Genomic DNA, 25,882 nt, shown 5'->3' with positions numbered 1-25,882 from the left:
GGCATGGGCAATGGTGGAACTATGCCGAGATCGAGGATCATGTCGTACCGCACCAACTCCAAGACATGGAAGGCAGCAACGAGCTTCAGGTTGTCCTACGACAAGCTTGCTACTGGAGGCACAACAGGAGGCACCACCCTTGCTTCCGCCTGGGGGGGGGGGGGGGGGCAAAAGGGGGGGGGGGGGGGCGGTGATCCTTTCTCTAGATTCATGGATTAATCCTGTTTGAAAGCGGAGAAGATGGCGCGCTAGTTAGGAGTGGAGTCAAGGTGACTTGTATGTTGATTGAGAGAAGACTCTAAGCTAGAAGAAGATGACACTAAGATGAACTTGCACACATCACAGACAGAGTCAACGAGAACGTTAGAGTGAGAACTAGGGAAGGGGTCCATAGCACAGACACTCTAACGCTCAAGTTAAAACAGTAACCGAGCGAAATAGAGAAGACGATGAACAATAAAATAATAGTGTAAATGCATAAGTGTGTCGATGGGTATTCATTCAAGCACATACCTGGCCAACGAAGATGACCTCTTTTTTATACCGCCTCTTATAACCTCCGTATTAATAAGATAGTAGAGAATGTCTGGTGTCAGAGTATGTCAGGTGATGGAGTATATATGACAGTCTTCCTATAGGCGGAGGAAGGTTCTATTGCATGCATATGTCAGAGTAATGACATATTCCCTAACAGGTTGTTAAGATTCTCTGACAATGTTGTCTCTCAAAGAGAGTACGACCGGCTTTGGGCCAATCTACTGTAGACTAGGAGTCCAATCTACTGTAGACTATGAGTCATGCTCATGTGGGGAACTATGCCTCAGATGTCTGACCGACGTTGGGGCAGGATGGATGTAAGCTAAGGGGCATGCCCATGAGCAGGAAGCTGAGTCCTAGAGGTCCAACTGACTTAAGGGCGGGACGGATGTAAGTTGAGAGTCTTGTATTTGGAGAAGTGGGAACCTGAGCCCCATAAATTCGACTGGCGCTGGGGTCAGGCAGACGTAAACTAAGAGTCTTATATTTGGAGAAGTGGAGAGCTAAACCCCTAAGATCCGACCTGCCTTTGAGCTGGTCGGGTTTATGCTGGGGATTCAGAATTTGCTCGAACAATTTGTCTAATCGGACTTTATGTCAGGGGTTCATTTTATATATGACTGCTATACTTGAATATAGAGTTTGGTCCTGCTGAGCGATGCGCTTAGCATGTCTAATCAACCTTTTGGTCTGATCGACCAGACCACTTAACGGTGACACTGAATTTATTTTGGCATGACATCGATATGACCCGAGAATTCATCCCTTCTTAAATTGGATCGTCACATCAACTAATTTTCTTGACGTCAAACCCAATTTTGAATGTTCCACCTTAGTCGTTATATCATGGATGAAGACGGAAGATCACATACTCCGCACTATCTTATAGAACGGTAAAAAGTGGGGAAAGGTACGATTTTGACACTAAAAAACTATCTAAGAAATCAGAAAAAGAGAGAAAAATCCACAAGCGAGGATGGAATGAACAAAAACGATTGTGGAAAATATTTTTCCCATTCAAAATTTGCTAAATCTAAGGTTTGCCCTTTTAGGACTAGTGTTAGGAATTGGACTCGTATAGGGAAGAGGAGGAGGAGGCGTAGCACGATGGTGAAGACCTCATATTTGGGTTTCAAACGAGTACTCACCTTTTAAGATGACAAGTGTTAATGAAGCCGTTCGGGTTCTTGGTGTTTGGGCATTACCCCAGATAGCATAGTAGAGATCTTCATACGTTATTGAGTGGAGAACAAAAGCAGATGGCTAAGATCTCTCACATCGAGTAGCATGTCGAACGTGTGCGTGTAATCGTTTTAGAAAAAGGGAGAACGAGAGATAAAGTGAGAATAAAATTTCACCTCTCATCCACTGCCCACCTACTCAAGAATAGGGTTGTAGAGCTCTAAGGGCATAGTGTCATCATAGGTTCTCCAGTAATAAATTCATGTATTTAAAATTTGAGATGCGGTATATTATTGAATTTTTTTTTAATGGGTAGCTGACCAAAAAATATTGACTGTTAGGATGAGTCTTCATGTGCACTTTCCCAATTTACCCCGACGATCGATGAAAAATTTTCGTAGGGCTGAACCGGTCATCCCAGGTTCAACGTTACCTTATTTGGTTAATCATTTTTTTTAAAAAAAATAGGGTCGTAGACAAATCCAATCCTACTAAATTTGAGAGTGTTGAAGCTTATTTAATAAGATAACCGAATCAAATTTAAAATGAATTAAGCCTTTGAAATGATTATTCAAATTTAACTTAATTAATTTTTTATGAACTTGAAGCTTAGTTCAAGCTTGGTTTGAGCTTGATTCATTTAGATATTATCAAATTTTTAATTTAAACTTAACTTGAGTTTGATTCATTTAGATATTATCCTCAATTGAAACTTATTTTATTATTTGAAATTTTTATATTAGTTATTCAACTTGAGAATTTAATTTAAATTTATTGATATATTTAAAAAAAATTAACATATTGATAAGACCTTTATTAAAAGCATCATTCACTCACGAATATTATTGACAAATAATATTCACAAATGTTATTCGTAAATATTATCTATGAATATTACTCATGAATATTAATGAATTGAACATATATGTATTTATATTTATTTATTTAATTTAATAAATTATTTAAATTTATTTATTTAATTGATCTCATATTAATTGAATAAATATAAACAAATAAATATAAACATTTCTTATCAAGTATCATGTTTGCTAGTGTTTTCCATGATGAACAAAATGGACGGCTAAGATCTCTCCCATCGAGTTGTGTGTCAGAGGCGTGCGTGCCAGTTTGGATCCTTTGTCCCCATTTCTCTCTGTCTCTATGTCCCACTACCGATCGGATGGACCAGATTACATCTTAAGGATACCTTGCACATCACGAGGATATTGCACACATCTTAAAGATGCCATGATGCATTAAGATGTAATCTGATTTGTCCGAGCGATAGTAAAATACGGGGACAGAGAGAAATGTGGACAGAGGATTTGACCCACTGACTACGTACTCGATGATTGGATAGTTTTTCTGAAGAACGAATTCTAGGGCTGGTATGGTTTAGTGAGTAAAGTTCCAGAAACTCGCAAATGCTGAACAACATTAAATTTTATCAACAAATTGTTTCCGGCCCAAATTGAAAATGACTATATGGGCTGGGCCGGTTTGTTGTCCTTTTATCAACAAATTGTTTCCGTCCTCGATCCTTGTTGTCCTTTCAGTATCCAGTTATCATCTTCGTGTTTCCCTCGCCGGCTTCTTCGCCGAAGAGAAGAATCGCCACGATCTCCAAATCGCTCATTGATTACGTGCTGGATGATTGCGACTCAAAGTCCGGCTGTTTGTTGCCGCCGTCCGCCGGAAAGGAAATCGTAGAAGGCTCACGTGGTCTCTTCTCTCCAGCCTCTGCGGCCGCCACCAGAAGTAAGTTGGTCACTCTTAATAGATTCATTCTGCTTCTCCTTCCTTCTTTTCTTTCAGCTTAATGATGATTGGTATCGTAAGGAATGCAAAAAAGAAAGGAACTTGATTATTCTGTCTAGGGTTTTCCTTGCTGAGAAACTGAAATAGGAGTATTTGATTATTACATACAGTTTCTAGGAAATCAATCTCTCGTTTTTTTTTTGTACCACTCATTCCCTCGTTATGCTTTAAATTTGCTTCTACCAGTTGTATCACATCCTACTTAGACGAAAGTCCGGAGGTTCATTAATTAGAGGACAAAGTTTTTTTTCCTTGATGTGGCTATTCTGTATCATCTTGATATCGTGCTAAATATTATTTCTTCCTTTTAGGTGACTACTGACATTAACTGTATTATTTGGGTGCCACAATAGTGTGCACGCGGAAGCACATCTAAACTCCCCAATTTGACAGTATCAATGGCGTTATCTAATGCTGTGTTAATTTTCTATTTTCAGGTTGAAAGTTTCACCACTTATACTAGTTCTATATTTTGCAAGCTTATCTCTTAGTGTAGAGCCATAGAAAATTCAAGGAGTAAGAAATCTCTGGGGCATGGAGAATGCGTATGATCAATCATTGCCTTCTGAATTTGATGCATACTCACATTCACATACTACGTCAGATGCTGCACCTATAGATCCACCTGCACCTAGTTCTCCGCTGCCTCCTACATACAATTGTGACAGACAGACTAATGGTTCAGCAAATCTTTTCCCTATCAGGCCCTCGAATATACCCTTCCCTTCAGCTCAAAACTTTCTGCATTCACAACCATCTCTATCCAATGGGCCCAGCGCTGCACCTATTCAAAGTTTGCAGGTGGAAAACATTTTTAATTTATCAGAACCGCATCTTGATAGTGAAAAGGTCCAGATTATCCAGGAAATCATTCATGATAGCACTACCAACTCTAATTCTAAGCTCCACAATAAACATCCTGAACAAAGTTTACCCATGCTAAATGATCAGATCTCTGGTGCAGTGTCACAAATTGCAGAGTATGGTATGGTAAATCATCTAGGATCAGTAGATAACAGCTCTGAGCTGCCCAGTGCTCCTGAAAGGGTTGAAGAGGATCCAGAGGTCAAAACATCAAATTTATGTAGTGAAGATTTCAGAATTGAGACTGCTGCTGAAAAAGCTGTACTACATAAACAGGTATATTTCCTAATTTACTGTTAAGACTTCATGTTTCTGCTTGTTGTGGTGTTGAAGTTATGCCAATTTGTCACATCCAGGAAATTATTACACAAGAAATTATAAAAGTTCAAAGGTCAGTTTTTCTTGTGCATCTCATTTCATGTTGCTGGGCACTTGATATTTTAATAAGTGATCATAAAAAAGTTTCAAGTTATTGTAATTTGTTTCTAATCACAGTCAAGTAGAGGGCAGAACTGGATCTTTGGATGACAGCAAAGATATTATGTCTGGGCGCTATGATCCCAATGCATTAAAGGTCTGTTACTTGTCATCCTATATATTTAACCATCATAGCATAACTATTTGCTCTGCATACTTTTATTCAAAGTGATTGTGTTTTTATGGCCTCTTTTACTGCTTACTGTAGGAGCACTTATTGAAGATGGCTTCTGATCATAGGACTGAAATGACCAATAAACGTGGAAAGTCGATCCACCATGACAATGGTATGTCATGCCTTTTTTTTATATGTTTCATGATATTTCCAGCTCTTTGCATTTGTTTAATTCATTTGTAATTCTTAAGTTTCCATTTTGATAAATTATGCCTCTTGGGATCTCGGAAGAATTTATATGCATTTTCCTCAAATCACATTAAGTTAATGCATAATTTTTGAGCATATGCTTTCTTCAAGGTTCCAAGATAATGATGCCCTAACATCATAACTATTGATAAAGCCAATTCTTTCCTGATCAATCATGATAATTCTTTCCTTTTCATTTGTATGATATTGGTTTTCTTTTGAAGTGATATGTTCTTGTCTATACTTATTTGACCATTGTAGATTTCTGGTCAGGCAATGTTGAAATTGGTAATGGCTATGGAGTGCCAGGTGGTGGTGCATATTATGCTGCTCCATCATTTAATGTTCAGTCCAGTAGGTTTCTTTAAAAAATTATCCTTTAATTTTATAATTTCATATGGAGAGGTTTGATGAGCATCTGGTCCATCAGGGAAAACCAAAGATGAAGGTCTTAGTTTGAGTTCCTCAATTGAAGTTTCAGAATCAAAGGTTGCTCAAAAGGAGTTACCCGAATATTTGAAGAAGAGATTAAAAGCAAGGGGAATTCTTAGAGACGTTAAACTTGATGATAGTTCCAAGTTAATTGAAGATGCAAGTTCTTATCCTAATCTAAAATCGTTGTCTTTTTGCATGTCTTGCTAGCTCTAATCAATGACTTCACAATGCATGCCAGAAATTGGATCATCAAAATGATTTGGCAAAAAGTGTCTCTGCGTTACCTATTGGTTGGGTAAGCATGTAAAATGTTAATGCATTTGCCATTCCTTATGCATCAGAAATTTCTGTGAAATGACAAGCTTGATCTTGAAATTTATGTGAGTTCAGTTCAATTTACACATTATCTGACATGTTTCCATACACAGTTTTGTCATGTGAAAGTTCTCAACTTTTGTTGTGGCTTGTGCTGCAGCACCCGGATAGATGTTTGCCTCAGTAGTTGATCTCATGTGGTTGTGTGACTTAACTAATGATCTCATAGAAGATGAGAAATATATTAAGGAAATTTTTATATTTAAAACAATGAACAATGATCTCTTTAATTAGGAATCTTTTCCATAGGCTTTATGTTTACATGGTATCATAAGGTTTAGCATAATTAGTGAGATGTGCTAGGTATTACAAATTTAAGCCAGGTAGAATAAAGTAGGGTTGTTATTTAGACACAAGTACTTATTTTATTGGGACCTTTTTAATTTTTGCAAAATGAAATATTTTTATTGTTTGAGATTCTACTAGTTAGGCTAACAAACAATGGTATGCATAAAATGAGGCTAATGACTTTTTCTTATTGTCTTAGATTGAAGCAAAGGATCCGGCGACTGGATCTTCCTATTATTACAATGAAAAAACTGGAGAAAGACAATGGGAAATTCCCAGTGCAAATGATAGCTATAAAGTTGCTTTAAGCCAGCACCCATTGCCCGATGATTGGCAAGAGGCAATTGATAATTCTACTGGTATGATGGAAAAGTCCTTATTTTTAGCTCAGACATTCACAAAACCTATGCACCTTGCTGAGACACTATTATCAGAAGGATCACTAGTTTTTTATTTTCTATTTTATATATTATCTGGATTTTATCATCTTTGATTCATCAAATTGCTATTTAATTTGAAAATTTTGCTATTGTTTATATCAGGGAGATCAAAACCATCATATTGTTCCCTTATCTACTTTAATCCATTGTTTTTTCAAATGTAATAGGACAAACATACTACTATAACGTAAAGACACATATCTCGCAATGGGAGCGGCCTGCTTCAAGTAGACTTGACTGTTCACAGAACAGTGTGCACAACGTTACTCATGGACATTACTTTAGAACCGAGCACTTATATCCCAATCAAGTGAAAAGATGCATGGGTTGTGGTGGATGGGGACTTGGCTTGGTCCAAGATTGGGGCTATTGCAATCACTGCACACGGTATTTCTTCTGAATGTGCTACTTTCAGTTTGTTTATAAGCATTTGATTTTCCTTATGTGTAGACAAATTATTGATTCTAGTTTGCCTTGGTATGTAGATATAGATATGACAACATAGACTGATATTTTTAAAAATTGGTTTGATATATCTTTCACAAATGGAAGGGGAGCCTTGACGCATCAAGAAAGTTGTTGCTATGTGACCAAAGGGTCACGGGTTCGAATCCTGGAATCAACCTCTTGCAAAAAGCAGGGTAAGGCTGTGTACAATGGATCCTTCTCCGGATCCCCGCATGGCGGGGACTTCGTGCATCGGGCTGCTCTGATATCTTTCACAAATGCTGATGGTGCAAAGAAAGGACATTATGACATTATGCTAATTATCTATTCAGGGACCAAGAGATGACTCCTAATTATGTTTTAAACCCGAAACTAAATCCAAATTCAACAATTTCTTGAGCTATGATTTTTTGTTTTAGTTTCTTAAGTTTAAGGTTGAAAGAATAATTCTTTATATTTATAAACATCATAGATAATGGGCTATCTAGGCACAAATTTGAGAACATACAAAAATTCTAGTCTTCAAGAGTTATAGTAGTAAACATGAAGTCAAGTTGTTTGAATCACCATTTGTCAGGGAGTTTTAGTAGTTACCAAGACATATAGTTAAACATCTGATCAGTTGGTTACATCTTCAAGAAGTCTGTGACAGATTAGTCTTTATTGGTTATCAGTAGCTTAAGTCTGCATCTTCTGCAATTGTGCATACTAAGCCAGACAGTGAGTTTTGATTGTTGGTTATTGACCAATTGCAATTTTTCCATGTATACTTCGAGTTGTGTGATCATTTGACATCTACTATCATGTGCTTAGCTATCCTTCCTTTGTGTATATGATATATCACTCTTATCCCAGAGTATGACCCCATGCTGGTTTCCTTCAATTAGCAAACAAATCTGCAGAACTACAATTAGTCAATCTCTCTTGCTATAACTTGTGCTTGACAACCAGTTCTTTCTTCTTGTATCAGCCATACACAGGGGAAAGTTAAAAGAAGCTTGTTTGTATCTCTTCAAATAAAGCCAAGAGTAAATTTGCACTAGTCATGATTCTCTACTAGTTAACGCTTGCTATATGGTGTTGACCTTTTATCCTTATCAATTATATTTACTCTGATCTCCCAGAATATAGAAATTAGGGTTACTTGTACCTCCACTTCCTCCAGAAAGTATGAATTGCACGAGTACTTTGTGATGTCCCATGTCATCTTTACTGGTAGTGGAGGTTTCTTTTATATTATTTACCATATGCAGAGGGGATGGAGCCGCAATTCACTGTGAAACTTAACATATTATACACATCAGCCTAATTCATTTTCTTTTTCATAGATCATTATGCTTTTGAATGTACAGAATCAGCTTATAGAAAAACTAAATAAAATTAATAAATGATATTTTGTTGCAGGATTCACAATCTCCCATTTAAACAAGATCCGGCACCTTACATAGTAAATGATCAACACGGAAAATATGATGCTAGCTCAGGAGATCAGTCAGGGAAAGCAATTCCCAAGCATAGGTAATTTATTTCCTCACCACAAAAAATACACAGCAGAAACAGAACAAAGCATGTTGAATCAGCACTTTTTAAATGTCTAAGCTAGTGTAACATGTGCAGTTATTACCCAATTGTTGATATGTAGGTCGAGCAAGCCTCCACTTGGAAAAGGCAATCGAAGAGATAGGAAACGAACATTCTCCGAGGATGATGAATTGGACCCAATGGATCCAAGCTCTTATTCAGATGCTCCACGCGGCGGGTGGTATGTTTTGTTAACTAAATTAAATGTAAACAAGTACCATTGCATTGTTAACTGCTATAGTGTTTGAGTTGTAGTTTGTAAGAGTTCTTGTTTGGTGTATCTGCTGAGAAGGAATATCATGCAATTTATGAACACTATTTGATCGGTTTTGTGATTGTTTAGGGTTGTGGGCCTTAAAGGGGTGCAACCACGAGCAGCCGACACCACTGCTACTGTAAGTTTTCTCTGATAAATGCTTCTTGTAAAAATTTACTAGGTTTATTTGACCTTTAGTTGGGACACTGTCTAGTTCTGCTGTGGAAATTAACATTAACATTTCCACCTGACCTATCGTGCATTTGTTCGTGTTTTCGGTCTGGTCCAGGGCTGATTTTATTCTGCATTGCAGGGTCCTCTTTTTCAGCAGCGTCCCTATCCTTCTCCCGGTGCCGTCTTGCGGAAGAATGCCGAGATTGCCGCACAGAGCAAGAAACACGGATCAAACAGTCGCATGATGCCAATATCCAAGAGGGGGGATGGAAGTGATGGACTTGGAGACGCGGATTGAACTTCATTCAGCAAGGCAATCCTACTGGGGATTTCCTGGAGAACACTCCCTGGAAAGATGAACATCACATGCCCGACTGCAATGCACCATTTTTCCATCATCAGAGAACGTAAAACACAAGCTAATGTAAAGGATCGGCATGTATGAGATTCATATGCAAGTTTAGTATATGTTTTTCTCCTTTTATTTCTGTTTCGATCATCTTTGTTTCCATTATACACTAAATCAAGAGCAACCGCAAGAACAGCTGTGATGCTCTTGTCGCCAACATGTCTACTCGATCTCTCTTGATGGTTACTGGTAAAATTGCATTATTTTATTTCTGATTTACGGTATAATAGATGAAAATAAAAGGCAGCTTGGTGGACGAAATTTTACAAATATGAAATTGAAAAAGGATCGATTATATGTGATGTTATTCTGCTTTGGAATAGGTTATTTTTAAAACTTGAATTAAAAATATATAAAAATAATTTTATTAGTTTTTTATTTTTCGTTTTATATCCGTGAGCGTTGGACTTGATTTTAAAATGACTCGTTTATCTGTGAGTGATAATGAGGTTTTAACTCAAATTTAATCTTATGAATTTGTTTGGTGGATAATGAACTATTGGCAATGTCTTTGATATGCATCTTTTATGCTTTAATGCAGTAGTACCTTTAAGTGGGTCCAGCCTAACCAATCGATAGCTAACTGACAGGGCTATCGACCTCACGCATTATATTTTACACGCGGAATCAATTAATCCACATATTTTGGGGAGCAAATCAAATTAGTTGACCCGAATCAAGAATAAATAAGCAAAAAAAAAAAAAAAACAATTATGTAGATCTGAACGCACTTAATGATTAGCTAAAAATATTATTGTTAACTTTTTTATGCACTTAATGATTAGCTAAAAATATTATTGTTAACTTTTTTATCATTTTAAATATTGTATTATTTAATAGGTGTATGATGTTATTAAATTATATTATAAATAAAAGTTGTATTATTTTCTAAATACTATTAAATTGGGTGGTAAAATACTATTAAATTATAATAGAATTTTAAAATTATATATAAAGAAAAATACTCTTTTATATTATCACACGTGAAGCGTCTTAAAAAGTCAAATTGTTTTCTATAAATAGTCAACGGTAAATCTAAAAAAATAGACTTGAGAGCGAGATGAGAGATCCTGTGCCGAGGTTGAACAACGTGCAGTCAATATGAAACCAATATGTCGTGTGTAGCCGTTCAGCCGCAAATATTTAAAAATAAACAAATAAAAAATATTTGTTTTCTAAAAAAAATAATAATTTGTACTCTCTCCTAAGTTATATTCATTGATTAGCTATAACTTTTTGAAATTAATTAAACAATCTATACAACCAATATCTTCCCTGATAGAGATATTTTAACCATTCATATCTAGTAAATTCAGTCATTAACTAATTAATTATTTTCTCTTTATTTCAATATACATTATTTATATCGATTTAAATGTCAAACATATGCATGAATATATATTGATAAGTTGAATATTGATTAAATTATTAATATTAATTATGATGATTCAATTTTTTGTTTTAAAGAAAATAACGATATAGAGTTTAAAGAGATAGAGTACGGGGAGAACACGTGAACGGACATTTGGGCGCTTCACCGACCTCCCACCCTGTTTAAACACATCCATCTCATTCTCAGGTTAGTTCCTCTGTCTCACTTCTTCAATCCCTGTCTCAGATGCGTTCCTTTCTGGCAATCACAAGCTTTAAGTTGGCCAAGGTGAAGTTTTTATCGGGTAAAGTTTCGATCTTTCATGTCTGCCTACTGTGATTAGGGTTCTGATATATGGAGGTAGCAGCTGTTTTACATGTGTTCTCTGCTTTGTTTTCCCCAAGGTTTTTTGGGGGTTGCTGATTTATTTTGTTCTTTTTTTTTCTAATTTAAGTCTACGAGATTGTTGTTTCGTACTTGTTTTTATGAAAAGAAAAGATTTTTTGTTTAAATCTGGAAGTTTGAAAAGTTAAGAAAGATTGGTCCCTTTTAGATCATTAGTTTGTCGCTTTTGGAATTTGATAGACTGTTTGCTTAATAATTTAAACCAAAAATTTCCATTTTTCATTCAATTTTGACTGCAAGACCTGTGATTTTGACCTCCTGATTCATGTTTGTCTCCAAGGCGATGCCTAAATCTCATTGTTTTTAAGAACCATGAGATGCATAGCATCAAAGGCTCTTCCACGTCGCATAAACCTGGAAATAGCTTTCTCAAGTTCTAGAGCTTGCTATGAAGGTAAGGATGATGGAATGGAAGCTCTCATTAAGAGGGCCCTCAATTCGGGAACGAGATGAAGTCCCTCAGTTTCAGTAGAAGGGACTTCCACTCGATGGCTCTCAAGGTTTTTTGCCCGGAAAGGTTTCTACTTGAAGGTTCTGTAAAATCAGAAACAAGGATTTCCATAAGGAGCTCCAAATCTAGTCCTTTGAAGATGAGATCACTCGAATCGAGCTTGAATATATCGACTGAGTGTCCCAAGCACCAAGCTGCTGTGAAACTGCAGAAAATCTACAAAGGATTTCAAACTCGAAGGAGGCTTGCGGATTGTGCTGTTCTCATAGAACAGCGTTGGTATGGACTTTGTTCTCAGGTTTTGTGGGTTTTCATTCTGAAAAGGATTTGCTTAGTGATTGTGTTCGGATTGCGCCTTGTAGGTGGAAATTGTTGGATTTTGCACTGCTCAAACTAAGTTCTGTGTCATTTTTCGATATCGAGAAACCGGAAACTGCGATTTCTCGATGGTCCCGTGCAAGAACCAGAGCTGCTAAGGTAGTTGATACTTTTTCTATGACAATTGTGTTCATTTTGGAATGATGTTCGAGCTTAAGCTTCTGGCTCTTCTTCGGTTATAGGTTGGCAAAGGTTTGTCAAAGGATGAGAAAGCTCAGAAACTAGCTTTGCAGCATTGGCTAGAAGCAGTAGGTTAATCACACACCACTTCTTTTGCATGTTAGCTCATGTTTTGCTCAATCTATTATTGTTAACCTATATGCGCAGATCGATCCTCGACATCGTTATGGCCACAATCTCCAATTCTATTATGATTGTTGGCTTCAATGTGAGAGCATGGAGCCCTTCTTCTATTGGTATGTTTGAAATATTCAATGAATTGTTTATAAGGGACAAAGTTCAATTAGGGAACATAACCACCACTACTAATGTGGATTAATAGGCTTGATGTTGGAGAAGGAAAGGAGGTCAATCTCGAAGAACAGTGCCCACGGTCGAGACTTCAACAACAGTGCGTCAAGTATCTTGGCCCCGTAAGCAATGCCATAGATTATCCAATTCTTTTCATTTCAAACACACATGCTATATACGAGTAACATTGCGAAGGAATATGTGAAAAGATTTCTCGATTTGCAGAAAGAAAGGGAGGCTTATGAAGTAGTAATTGAGGATGGAAAATTCTTCTACAAACAGAGCAGACAATTGCTGAACACATCTGATAGTCCTCAAGATGCTAAGTGGATTTTTGTCTTGAGCACATCAAAGAATTTATATGTTGGTCAGGTGGAAGTTTTCTCGATCCATTGAAATTTTATAAAAAAACACTTCTTTTTTTCGATATGGTTGTTTTATGTAACAGCAGCCTTTAATGAATTCTTCAGAAGAAAAAAGGTAAATTTCAGCACTCAAGTTTCCTTGCTGGAGGAGCCACATCTGCTGCTGGGCAATTAGTTGTAGAAGATGGAATTCTCAAGGTAAATGCTCACTAAATATGTTAGTTCATGGTCCTAAGAAATGATTTGCTACTCGAGAGGTTTAGCTATTCGATCATAATTTGTTAGGCTGTGTGTTCTCATAGTGGGCACTACCGACCGACAGAAGAGAACTTTGAAGAATTCATGAGCTTTCTTGTGGAAAATAAGGTTGATCTTGGTGATGTGAAGGTGAGCAAGTCCATGCACATTCTACTTGTTTAGAATGCTGACAACCTGAAAACTATGAGTTAAGTTACATAAGTGAAGTCTTGAGTGTCTTGGATTTTCGATGACTAATTTGAGTGGGTATGTTCCCCTTTGCTTGCTCTTACCAGAAAGGTGTCGCTGGAGAGGATCATGAATTCAATCATGAACTTCAAAAGAGCAACTCTGGGCTCAAATTGTCTGAAAAAGAAATCAGCACTGAACATGAAACCGAAGCGAACGAACAAACACTAAGCAGTGATCCAGCAGCACAGAGATCTTCATTTGAGGCATTTAAGGAAGAAAACTGTCCCCTTGCTGATCTCAAACCCTGTGGAAAAGAAAAGGACGATGAGGAAGTAGGCAGTTCGAAAGAACTAGATAGGACTAGTACAGATGGAGGAGGAGAAAGTGCAGTATCGGAAAATCCTTCGAGTTCAAAAACCAATTATATTTTCGTAAAAAAGAATCTCTTTAGCAAGGAGCAAGAGCAAGATGCAGGAGCTATTGTGCCATCAGAGTTGATACTTAGGAGGATCAAATCCAAGAATAGAATTGAGTCCTATCAGTTGGGGAAGCAGCTTTCTTTCAGGTGGATATCAGGTGCAGGGCCTAGAATTGGGTGTGTGAGGGACTACCCGCCGGAGCTCCGATTTCAAGCCCTGGAACAAGTAAACTTGTCGCCGAGAAGTGATGGGGTGTCAAGATTTGCTTCTCCTAGGAAATCCAACAGTCCAAGAGCCAAGGAAGCATCTTAGTAAGAACTGCACAAACCATAGATATCATAGAAGAAACCAGTCTCTTCGACAAAACATGTTGAAAGGATCGAATTCATCTTTTTGGTAGATCTCTCCACAGATGTAGAGTATACTACACAAACTGTACACAAGAAAATTGATGTCACAGAAAATAAATTACACACTACAAGTTGTGGTTTTCAGACGGATCTTAGTGCCATTGTTGTGTTCAGACTGATAATTTTCGAATTCCTTTTTAATCGTGTGCCAATATCTTGTGTTCCTCGATCATTCATCGTCATTTTCAGATAAAGAAATTTGATCTCAGTGGTGTACATTTCTGATCTTGAGAGGGAAACATTGAGAATGCTCCCATCTTCTCACGACCTAAACAACTAGTGCCTTTGACTTCAGCCATGCGGTCTGCCGTCCATGACTTTGACCTTTGACTTTTGACCTTTTGACCATGCATTCGTCCTCATCTGTCACTTGCATTCTTGATTCAATAAGTTTGATCGGTCCTGTAGTCCTCGAGCAATTCGCCAGCTAATAATTGCGAGACAAGAAAAATCAGCAAAAAGTTCTGGTGAACCACCAAAAATTGAAAGCCATGGACGTGAACTGTGGTCTAAGTCACGGAGGATCCAGTGGCCGACACGCTAGATTATTCAAATCTCCCCCGACCAATTATATTATTTCCTCATCCGCCGGCGTGTCTGATGACTCGGATCAAGACTTTTTAATTCCTCCGGCGATGAGTCTGCTTAATTGTCTACCCACTAATCCACAAACCCACGTGATTACCATAGCTAATTACTAAAACTTACTGCATCCTTTATAATTTCTTTTTTTTTTTTTAATTTTGAAATACTTCCGAGCTTTAAAATTTTCATGCTTTGCTATTTTATTTAATCAAGTAGTGACGTAAATCCAAGAGTGGAGACAAAAGCGGGGGACTCCTTGATCTGTAATGCTATATCCACGGCGTAACAAATATAAAATAATTTTCACTGGAATTAATAAAATATAGCAAGCGATTAAAAAGTTTAAAATAAAACAATATAAGAATTTAGCTAATCAAAAGAGATAAATTTGATAAATCCGTTTTTTGGGTGGGAGATTCGATTCATCCGGTTCCCTCAGTTGGACGACACGTGGGGGTGGTCCCGTGACCTGGCAACTGACAGTGCGCCGGGACTGCGCTGCGATCACCGTTCACTGTCGTTGATCCGGACGTCACCAGCCGTCTGATGGCGCGCGATCGCCGTCACGTTGCGTGATTCGCGCAGATGACGCGAGATACCGAGCTCCGAGGTTGAATCACCGCCATCCATTGGATGAGCCCAGCGGGCACGCAAGCGCCCATTTCGCACGTTACCGACTTACTGAGGGCGGCCGAATGGTAACCGGTAAAAATAGACGGGCATTCGGGCGAATACCTGTCGGGCGGAAGCGAGACCGTCGGCTCCGCCTATAAATACCCAATCTTGGAACCCCTTCGCTTCGCCTCGAAATCTTCTGGTGGCGATGGCGGCGGCGGCGGCGGCGGCGGGGGGAGGAGCGCGGGAGGAGGCTCACTTTCGTGGGGTGCGGAAGCGGCCGTGGGGGCGGTTCTCGGCGGAGATCCGGGACCCGTGGAAGAAGACGCGCAGGTGGCTGGGGACCTTCGACACGGCGGAGGAGGCCGCGCGGGCGTACGACGAGGCCGCGCGCAGCCTGCGCGGCCCCAAGGCGAAGACCAACTTCGGATCCGCCGACGACCAGCCGGTGGCGTGGGGCCTTACCCCGACGCCTCCGGGCTGGAGGCCGCCGGTGCTCGGGCGGCGGAACCTGTCGCTGGGGCTTCCGGCCGGAGGAGGGCCGGGGCGATCCGTGTGCCGCGTCGACGCCGTCGAGGTGGTGGCGCAGGAGAACACCGCCGCCGTCGCCGCTGGCGGCGCGGCGGAGGCGAAGACGCCCTTTGCGTTTGATCTCAATTTGCCGGCTCCTTTCTATTGATGTAGATCGGACGGTCGAGATGCCTCTGTTAAAAGTTTTCGGTTTTTTTTTAGCCGGTCGCGGCTTTGTACAGAGGGGTTCACAAGAAACCGGTTTAGACGCGAATCCCCCGGTTGACTTGTCCGGTTCGGTCTTTAATGCCATATGCGCGTCTTTTTCGATATTAAATGACCGAAATGCCACCGAAATATTGTCAATTACTTTGATGCTAGTCCGCGTACGGAGATAGAGCCGCACATTAAAAACAATTAATTAATGTTGTCGAAAACAACCATTTATTCTCGAATTATATATAACTGAATATTAAAAAACACAATAATATATGATTTTTTCATAGATGAAGGTAAAAGTATATTAAATATACTTCTAAAATTAAAATTTAGTTGAAGAAATAAGTGTAGAAAAAATAAGCTATAAATTGTCATGACAGCCAATAAAAGTTAAAAAAAAAAGTATATTAAATATATAGTGTTTTCAGAGATTTTACCGGCCACGATGTGATTTATATTAAAAAAAAAAAAAAGAAAAAAAAAAAAGTAAACGGCGGCCGCGGCGGGAGTAGAACAAATTGGCTGCTGCAGCGGCAGCCGCTTTTGGCAAGAGATAATGTAAAAAAAGAGATGGCAGCGCAGAGGCCGCATCAGCGAGGATTGCAGCGGGGCCCATCGTCTTTAAAGTTGAGGATAAGGAAGGGGACGCGTGTTGCGGAGGAAGCGTGGCGGCATGGGATTGGCAGATGGACGGCGAGATTTGCATCTTTGTTTTTCTCCCTCGATTTGTGCACTTTAAATGGGGTCATCGCCGGGGACTTGCCGACAGCGCGGGGGATGAGAAAACTGACCCATTCAGACAGACGCCTTGTTTGTGCGTTGGCGTTTGTCGCGGGGTCGGAGAGAGGAACCGTAACATCGACGGGATTCACACGTTAATTCTTATTTACGTTTGTATTTCAGTAAATGCAGCAAACAACAATATCAACAATTTTTTTTAAAAACAATATACATGATAATTAGAAACCAGAAGAATACAAACCGGACAAAAAAATCGTTTGGTTGATAGACCAAAGGCTGATAGAATATACAAACATAATAACTAGTTTGAGCCGGAGTGAGTTTCACTTACTTGTGCCCCTTCATTGGATGTCGGGCCACTTGGGGTAAACACGCTTGTACAAACTCATGCACACAGTGTCGCTCTGCTGAATCACGCCATCGAAGATACATTTCATAGCACCTGAAGTACGATAAACACAAGGCCACGATTCAGAAAACTGCATGCTCCTCGATCTAGGTCCCAATTTGTGGCATTCATTATAACTATAAAGTATACGTACATGAGTACCGACAGTATCAGTTATTCGACCGCGACGACCACCTTTAGTCCATACCTCTAGTGGCTGCATGTCAGGGAGAAAATGTATCAGGAACTTCAAATGGCACTTTAAGAACGTCGCCAAAAAATGCAGGTGAGACTTGCCTTGAACCATCTGACATCCTCAGGATTATGAAACATGTACCGTACGATGGACTTCGATTTTGAAATTCTTTGAGGGTAGCTGCAACAGAAATCTTGTGGGTTATTAACTCGGGATAATAAACGTAATCCAAGTACAAGTATCTTCTTAGGTTGATCGATTTACTATGCCTGAAAATTCACTTTATGTATGCCGTATGGCTGTGCAGAGATATTAAATTGCAAATATTAAAATATACTCATTGCTAAACCTCAAACAAGTTTGATCATTATACAATTATTGTATTATAGCATATAGTAACATCATCATGCATAATGAGTTGTAGCTAAGAAATTTGAGGGGAAAAGATGTGGCAATGATTGTAATTTGCAAGAGGAAGTGAAAAAAAAAAATCAGAGATGTGAGGGAAAAGGTATCATTCACAACAATTATTAGTTTGCATGACAAAGTAAAAAAAAATGTCTTCTTGGGAAAACGGAGTGCTTCTGCATTACATCTAAATATATTTCTAAGCTAACCTTTGAATGTTTGACATCAGAATTCAGGGTAGAATGATTGTGTTAGGGCACATAGCAAAAAAAGAAACAATTATTAGGTCTGCAACTAAGTATACAATTGTCTGCAATTGGTTAGTAGACAAATTCAAATTTACATGCGAGGAAAAATAAAGCTAAGAAAAAATTTACCCGGTTAAAATGATCTTCTTAAGAATTATTCTGTCTGGGTCCACTGATTTTAGTGAACCAATGGCAGCAACTGCAGGAGCTTCTCCATCCTGAATCTTCAGGACAACCAATGGTAATGAAGGAAAACTAATGCGAGCATAAACAGTAGCCACAGAATAACGTCCTGCATGTAGAAATCTCTCCATCTTATGCTTATCAGAGTTCAAGTTGTCAGAAGAAAACAATGGCCTACAAATAAAGCATGTTGAAGACTCTTCAACTTCTAAGTCCTTTATCGACAGAATTGTTAGGACTAAGGAAGCTTCAGTAAACATCTAAACGCCAAAAGTTCACCATAATAGTACCTTGCCAAAAACTGACGGAACCCTACATGAAAACTGAGCATCTCCTTGGACTGTATAGGGGCATCGTAAGGGTCATGTTTTTAATGCTGCAGACAGAGAAAAACATAAGAAATGCCTTTCAAGCTTTAGCCCAGTTATATAATGCAGAACTTATTAAATTGAGCTTAGCAGGTATTGGTCTTAGGACAATTGTTCTTCAGTTGATTTCATTGACCCATCCATCATCAGGTTCTCATAAGTACCAATTTAAAGTTGAGAATCCATCATATATTAATTTGTATGTAGACTTGTTGACATGGATTAAATAATTCGATCACAATTTCAAAAATGGAGTTCTAACAAATGGGAAGAAATCATACAAGCAAGTCACTGTACAATGTCGCACAGAGTGCTCCCGATGAGGATCTCACAAATAAGGATGCATAAGTCACGAAGGTTATCCACAATGTTCCTAAGGATTTGTTACATCATACAAAGTAGATGATACCTAAAGATAATTAACATGTGTTGGTGATGAAGGAACATTGATGATTGAATTTCATCATAAGTAGACTCAATGGACCCATAAGATTAACACAACTAGAATATAGTCAAAGTAAAGATCCATGGCAACAATCACAATCACCTTTCCGCATACTAACAATTGAAATAGTAAGCATTCTATCTGAATATGATAACTCACATAAACATACTATACCTGAAGTGAAGGACGGACATCTTTGATTCATGTCGCAGAAGCCCACATACAAGCACAGGCACTTTCCTTGAGGGTAAAGATATCCTGGCAGCGACATCCAAAGGTACATTTTTCAAGTATAATCTCACATACGATCCTATAGGAGCACATTCATTCATGTTTCCTTCGTCCACCTCGAGCATCTTTGCAAGGACGTTCTTTTGTGTTTTGGCAAAATTGTCAAGCAAAAATTCTTGCATATTCAGGGGGCAATGATTCCTGCCAATGAAGATAGTATATATGATATAAAAGAGAAATAAATAATTAACAAAAAGCTAATATAAGATGGACACTTTAGGATCCCATGAAGAGGTTCGAAAAGACTTTAGTCCTCTGTATTTGGCAAAACGCTTTTTAGCTGGGACATCAATTGGTGTTTCTACTTCATCAGGAAATTCTACAGGAAATAAGAGGTATTAGTTAATTAGAGCATTAAAATATGAGCACAAAAGTATTCAGATATATAATTGAACTATTAATGAAAACAATAGAATAATAGCATATCATCAACTGAAAGAAATAGGCATTTGCAATTCATGTTCAACTAAAGCAAAAAAAAAAAAAAAAAAAGGAAAGAAAACTAACTGGAGAAGAAAAGAATTGCTCTAACTGAAATTGCTTTCAAGAATGCAAATGATGATATTCCATTTCCTATATCGTATAAAATAGGTGAGATTCTCAACAATTACAGATTATAAGGTGGAGATTTTTTTATGTGTAAGTAATTGGGCAGATGAGAAGTACCTTGATCGTCAACATATGCTTCCTTAATTTTCTTAATCTCTGCTTCTATCTGCTCTTTTGTCATGTTTTCATCATCCTGTAACATGTGTCATATTATGTTCACATAGAACATTAACATGGAGAAACAAACAGAAATACGTAGTCAGACAAGTTACAAAAATTTCGAACTTTGATGATTGGCATGCGAACCATGCATAGAATATGTAAGCAAAACAAAAAGTGAAGCTACAACCAAACAATATCTGAATGATCAGAATTTAAGGTGAAGTATGCTTTTATTTAGAACAGAAAGGGTGAAAACTCACAGCCATCTCAGTATCCCCTATAGTTTTATTATCAAAATTTTGACTAATAAATTGACCATCAATTTCTGAATGATCAGAATCTTCTTGAGCTGTTTGGCCTTCATGTTCATCCATTATCATACCATCATGATCCTCATCACTAAGATCCAAGTCATCATCTGTATCCTCCACAATCCAAGCAGCCTAGAAAACATGGCAAATAAATGTGAACAATCAAGTTTTTCCACCTATGCATTTCAAAGAAAACTGAAAGAAACTAGACACAAACAGACCCAAAAAAGAAGAAAAAAAAGTTAACCACACATCCGGGAAAACAAAACTTGTAGCGTTCAAAGACAAGCAAAGAATTTGATTAGTAGATAAGCTAGAAGAAATTAGGTTTGAAGGTGTGAGGATTGAAGCCTTGAAGGGAGACTAAAAATTTTTAATAAACACATTTATAAGGATACTACAAAAATTAAATATTTGCAGTGATAGGTCACAATTGGATAAGATCCCAGCAATCTGTTCCAACTACTTGGATCTTGGGACTCATGGTTCATTCATATTGTACTTGGAAATGGAAAAAAGTAAGGGAAATGTATAATAACTCAAAAGGCAACATAACCTGGTAATCTGAAGTGCCTTGAGGAAGTCTCGTCCTAACCAACTTCCGCTCTTTGTTATTTGTCTCAGCTTCAGCCATCTCTGCTTCTGTTGCCATGTCTACTCAACATATACATATCAGTAAACAGAACTAGCCTATTAAAGCATAAAATCATGACTATTGGCAATGATCAGGAAACATTTGCAAGAAACATTGAGATTACCAATTAAGATGATATCCATGGTAACCAGCAGAAAAAATTGGCTTCTTAGCTTCCATGAAAAATGTCTTATTTGACACAGATTAATTAACAAGAACTATAAACCACAACCAAATATGTACAAAATTGTGTCTTATCAGACACATTATAGTAATGATATTGCAGGTTTCTCTCAGTCTATCTTCCTGTGCACAGTAACAGTTGAAGCGTAACAAGGAGAAGATTTGTCCTTTAAATTTTCTAAATTGGCAAGTGGACCATGAGGCACACCACATGTACAGAGATGAAACTAGGTGCCTGTTAAGGCATTTATTCATTTAATTTTATTGGGAGAATTGTTTTGCCTACAATGCACAGTAAGCATGGACACTAATATGGATATGACAACAGGAACCTACGGCTCACACAACAAATCCTATGATTTACTGCTCCAGTACAATCTCATTTGGAAATTGCTTGGTTGCAATATACTTATTGAACTAGTAAACTGCCAACATAGCAAAGGATAGTTCTATATGGTATGCTAAATACTAAAAAAAACTAACTTTGGAAACATACAACTCTGGTAAGCACTCCATGACCAGTCAGCCAAAAACCTCTAGCCAACTGGTTCGACTAGTATTCTAAATCATACTTGCTGACCTGTTCTGCGTATAATAATCAAGGCAGCAAAGCCTTATAATGTCAAAGCATAGGCACAAAGGCTGAACAATTACAAAAGAATTGTCTGGTTTCTAGAATGAACAAAATCTAAACCTAAGCTACTTAAATAGTTTGAGGAATTTCCAATCTGTAAAATTTCAGAAGCCAATTGCTCTTTATTTTGTATGATTTTGTTCACAGAAGCCAAAAAATTAACTAAAAAAAGATTTATTGATGAGCTAAAATCTTGATACATCAACAATGGCCAATGCATTAGAATGGAAATGGTGCCCTGTGCAGCTTCAGTGTAATTATTTGCCTCTAAAGTACTCCTGTGAAATACAGGTGATTTCAAATTGAAAAGCTAAAGCATGAATCTCAATACCAAATAGCATGCTTATTAGAATGGAAATGGTGGGAACAAAGTGGGCAATGCACTAGAAGTTTAAGAAACAAAAGAAATGGCACACCATATGTAAGATGCTGAAGTGCCTTTCATATATCTTATTAGCACACCATATAATCAGGTGGTCTATTCATTAAATGAAACTAAAATTTTCTTAAATCATCATACATTGGCCATGAAATATTTATCAAAAGAAACTATCAAGTCAATTAAACCACGACATTAGTACAAAAATCCGAGTTACACAAGTTCAAATAAGTTAATGCCCGAAATGGAAAGTTGTTCGGTGCAATTCACTGGTAATTTATATTGAGAGAAAAGGAATTGGGAAAATAATTGAGAAATATTTCTTAAACATAGAAATTGCCTTGAATCTTGACAAACATGGTAGATCCAACCTTCAAGTCAATAAGCAGCTGTAATGGCATAATTAACAAATAAAACTCGTTTCATATATATAACTCACAATAACACGAGGTGGACTTGATGATCCACTTGAGGCTCTTTTCTCCTTCAGCAAAGCAACCCTTTTTTGATCGCGGATCTGTAGTTTAAGAGAGAGGGACAAGAATTAGAGCAATAATCATTTATAAACAAATTGATACATTGCCACATTATGCAATTCAGCAAAAAAGACAATGAAAATTAAAAATGATGGTAAGCCAACATTGCAAGAAAATTTGCTCGCGCTTAGTCACAATCAAAATCTCTACTTGAATATAGAGTGTACAAAAACTAATTAAGCATATGGGGAAGGGAAAGAAACAGAGCAAGTGGGACCTAGTATGCAGCAAAGAAGAAAATTACGTGCAAATCATCAGTTTTGCAAAATTTTATTGTTTATGCCTCCGCTTATTGCCACTTGCAAGTTTGTTTATGCACGCTACCTATATATGTAAGTGATCCCTGCCTACTTGTGACTATAGTTTGTATAGATCCTATTTTAATAAAGTAGTTTAAACCCACTGAATCACATTAGAGAGAAAAAGTGCGTAACCATTCAAGATAATATGTATAATGCAGAGAAAGATATAAATACTCTTCAACCTTACTTTCGTTTCTGAAATCCCTAAGCAGTTAAAACACATCTGAAACAGGTACAAAAATCTTGACTGCAATTGAATTAACAACGCAACTTAAAGAGAATGAGAATAAAAAAAAAAGCCTTTTATACGGTTAAAACAAACAGATACGGAGAAGCACCTGTTAGTGACGCGTGCCATTTTTCCGCGCTGTATCCGAGAAGTACGTGCGCCCTTCACTGCTTTCCGGTGAGAATCCGGCTTCCCGATGCGTTTATTAACTAAATACCCACGGACGGTTCTTACATGAAACTTGCACCATGGAGAAATGCCAAATTATCAAATTAAGTTGAGCCAGACTCACCAGTTCCGGAGATCCGATGAAGCTGACGAGAAGCTTTGGACGCGAAGCGGCTCTTGTGAGCCTTGTTCGCCTGCGTGCGCAAGCCTCCCATTGAGGCGTAGTAGTCTACGAAGCTAAGCGAGACAAACCCAAGAGGATCCCAGCAGCACGATCGAACCACGCTTCAAGAGAGGCCAAATCGAATGGCAAAACCCCCAGCGGAGCAGAGGCGACGACGGCGGGCGGAGCAGCACTCAGCGACCAGGGTTTTGATCCAAGACGAGGGGAGGGAAGAGAGTTATTTGTACGTAATCGGGCTATTGGATTAGGATCCGCTTCTATGAATAACGGGTTATTGGATTTGGATCCACTTCATCGTATTTTCAGACGGAAATATGCCCATATGGGCTAACTTGTTCATAATACTCCTCCAGTTTTAAAAAATTATACTTTAGCTTGCAACATTGGTGAAGTTCAACCTTCCCTCTAAGATTAATTTCACCGGTTCAAAATGAGTGTTAACGATAAAAAAATTATTAAAAAAATTAAAATTATCAAATATTTTTTAAAAGAATTAATCCGTAACACTTTTCTCTTGACTATTAATATAATTATTTTGTTAGTTAAGAAGAAAATGATAATTTGTAAGATTTTGTAAAAGCTTTATAGTAATTAATATATGTATAAATTGACATGTCCAAACTACAATGCATAAATTAAAGTTGAATCAGCTTGTTTCTTAGATCAATGTAATGTAAAATTGTTCTAATTTATTTGCTATTTGGTCCTTCAAATTTCTATTTCTCGAATGTTTTTTCTTCTTCAAAAAAACTGAGCGTAAAGTTTGTGATTATTTTAAAAAGTATTGATGTTTTTATGACACAAGGTGATACGTATACTAAGTATTTGAAAGGGAGGTAAATCATGATTACAAAAAGCATCTCTTTATGTGAGAGAAATTTTATTCCTCTATTACTAAGTACCCAACTCGGTTATGCCGTGAAGGGCAAGAATTGAAACAATATTTAGAGATTTTTTTCAAGGTTTAAAAATCTAAAACGTATTTAATTAGGTTTATTAGATTTTTGCTATTTTTAGTAAAAAAAATTGACCCCCAGAGCAGTAATTTCTGGCGCACAGCCCCTGTTTCATATATCAAACCACGCAGGCCATCTGTTCCACCCTTTGGCTTTTGCCTTCTCCTATTCGACTCAATCTTACTTCCCCTTCGTCTGCTTTCTCCAATCTCCTATCGCAATTCTCATCCAATTCTCATCTCCAAGATCTCACCTTTCTCCTCTACAAAATTTTACCGACTATTTCAATCCGATAAAGAGCCTTTTTCCAATGAGAATTCGAGCATCAGAGGCTCCGCCTTTGAGCTCCATTTCCAATCCCTACCTCGCTTCCAGTGATCGCTGCGCAGGTCTCGATCTTCTGGCGCTGGCCGTCATTGAAGTATTCGGGGACAGAGCTCTGGACGCGGAGCGCATTGGAAGCAATGGAATCGGCGAGGAGGAGGAGAAGGGGAAGCGGGAGGCGGTCGAGAGGCAGGAGGAGGATACGGGCGGCGGAGTGTAAGATGGTTCGAAGAGGAAGCCGAGGAAGAGGCAACTGGCAATGCCCTCGAGGTTCCACGATTCCGTGATGCAGCCATGGAAGCGGAGCACAAGGCGACGAGTAGTGAAGAAGAAGAAGAAGAAGAAGAAGGGATCCGATTGAGTGCAAAGCTGGGGTTTTTCGGTACTTCCCTTTCTACTTGACTTTAGCGGATCGATTGTTTTCGAGGGGACGAGAAATTTTGTAAGAATTGGGCGAGAAATGGATGGAGCATCAATCAATTTGCTGCTGCTTTTCTAGTTAAATTACTTCCTCTATGGTTTCAGATTGATACAGTATGAGTTAGTTTTTTGATACATATAATGAAGATCTCATAGCTCAAGATCTTTTTGCAATGATTCATCAGAGTAGAAAAAAGTTCTCATATTTACAGTTTGTCAGTGCACTTGTCTTCTTGTGGAGTAATCTTCATCATAATTCATAGTTCTTTAGTTGATACTACTGATTAACTAAAGTCTTCAAGTTGTTGTGATCGCGTTGCTCTTTCTTTTGCTTTAACATTGAAGATCTCTGTTCATGCAATGTTAT

The 25,882-nt window shown here is 38.1% G+C and overlaps 3 protein-coding genes and 1 pseudogene across 4 annotated transcripts; 3 read left to right on the top strand and 1 right to left on the bottom strand.

The window, feature by feature from the left end:
• Window positions 1-3,257: 3,257 nt before the first annotated feature.
• On the top strand, window positions 3,258-9,722 carry LOC122002176. 2 transcript variants are annotated; one of them, XM_042557264.1, is made up of 14 exons: window positions 3,258-3,477; window positions 3,975-4,677; window positions 4,758-4,792; window positions 4,897-4,975; window positions 5,087-5,165; window positions 5,516-5,596; window positions 5,673-5,833; window positions 5,916-5,972; window positions 6,540-6,699; window positions 6,948-7,167; window positions 8,632-8,745; window positions 8,870-8,989; window positions 9,152-9,203; window positions 9,378-9,722. In XM_042557264.1, exons 2-14 carry the CDS (start codon window positions 4,072-4,074, stop codon window positions 9,534-9,536), a joined length of 1,923 nt encoding a protein of 640 aa, XP_042413198.1. In that variant the 5' UTR covers window positions 3,258-3,477; window positions 3,975-4,071; the 3' UTR covers window positions 9,537-9,722. The 2 variants fall into 2 exon arrangements, with proteins under 2 accessions (XP_042413198.1, XP_042413197.1); XM_042557263.1 differs by having other exon boundaries at window positions 5,504-5,596.
• Window positions 9,723-11,140: 1,418 nt separating this feature from the next.
• On the top strand, window positions 11,141-14,469 carry LOC122002175 (IQ domain-containing protein IQM2-like). The gene is made up of 9 exons (XM_042557262.1): window positions 11,141-12,154; window positions 12,238-12,352; window positions 12,436-12,501; window positions 12,581-12,669; window positions 12,756-12,846; window positions 12,950-13,096; window positions 13,195-13,287; window positions 13,375-13,476; window positions 13,623-14,469. The coding sequence occupies exons 1-9, from the start codon at window positions 11,874-11,876 to the stop codon at window positions 14,247-14,249; spliced, it is 1,611 nt and encodes a 536-aa protein (XP_042413196.1). The 5' UTR covers window positions 11,141-11,873; the 3' UTR covers window positions 14,250-14,469.
• Window positions 14,470-15,755: 1,286 nt separating this feature from the next.
• Window positions 15,756-16,226, top strand: LOC121999645 (ethylene-responsive transcription factor 8-like). Its single transcript, XM_042554296.1, has one exon. The coding sequence runs from the start codon at window positions 15,756-15,758 to the stop codon at window positions 16,224-16,226; it is 471 nt and encodes a 156-aa protein (XP_042410230.1).
• Window positions 16,227-17,690: 1,464 nt separating this feature from the next.
• LOC121999644 lies at window positions 17,691-24,004 on the bottom strand (annotated as a pseudogene).
• Window positions 24,005-25,882: the final 1,878 nt, after the last annotated feature.

This window comes from Zingiber officinale, chromosome 7A (genome assembly GCF_018446385.1).
Source record: "Zingiber officinale cultivar Zhangliang chromosome 7A, Zo_v1.1, whole genome shotgun sequence".
Lineage (NCBI taxonomy): Eukaryota > Viridiplantae > Streptophyta > Magnoliopsida > Zingiberales > Zingiberaceae > Zingiber > Zingiber officinale.
The sequence above is the reverse complement of the archived record's forward strand: the minus strand, read 5'-3'. Positions and strand labels throughout refer to the sequence as shown.

Coding starts and splice junctions, on each gene's coding strand:
- LOC122002176 (XM_042557263.1), top strand. CDS start 4,072: ATGGAGAATGCGTATGATCAATCATTGCCTTCTGAATTTGATGCATAC. Junction 4,793..4,896: donor GAAATTATAAAAGTTCAAAG/GTCAGTTTTTCT, acceptor TTCTAATCACAG/TCAAGTAGAGGGCAGAACTG. Junction 5,597..5,672: donor ATCATTTAATGTTCAGTCCA/GTAGGTTTCTTT, acceptor CTGGTCCATCAG/GGAAAACCAAAGATGAAGGT.
- LOC122002175 (XM_042557262.1), top strand. CDS start 11,874: ATGAAGTCCCTCAGTTTCAGTAGAAGGGACTTCCACTCGATGGCTCTC. Junction 12,670..12,755: donor ATGGAGCCCTTCTTCTATTG/GTATGTTTGAAA, acceptor GTGGATTAATAG/GCTTGATGTTGGAGAAGGAA. Junction 12,847..12,949: donor GCGTCAAGTATCTTGGCCCC/GTAAGCAATGCC, acceptor CTCGATTTGCAG/AAAGAAAGGGAGGCTTATGA.
- LOC121999645 (XM_042554296.1), top strand. CDS start 15,756: ATGGCGGCGGCGGCGGCGGCGGCGGGGGGAGGAGCGCGGGAGGAGGCT.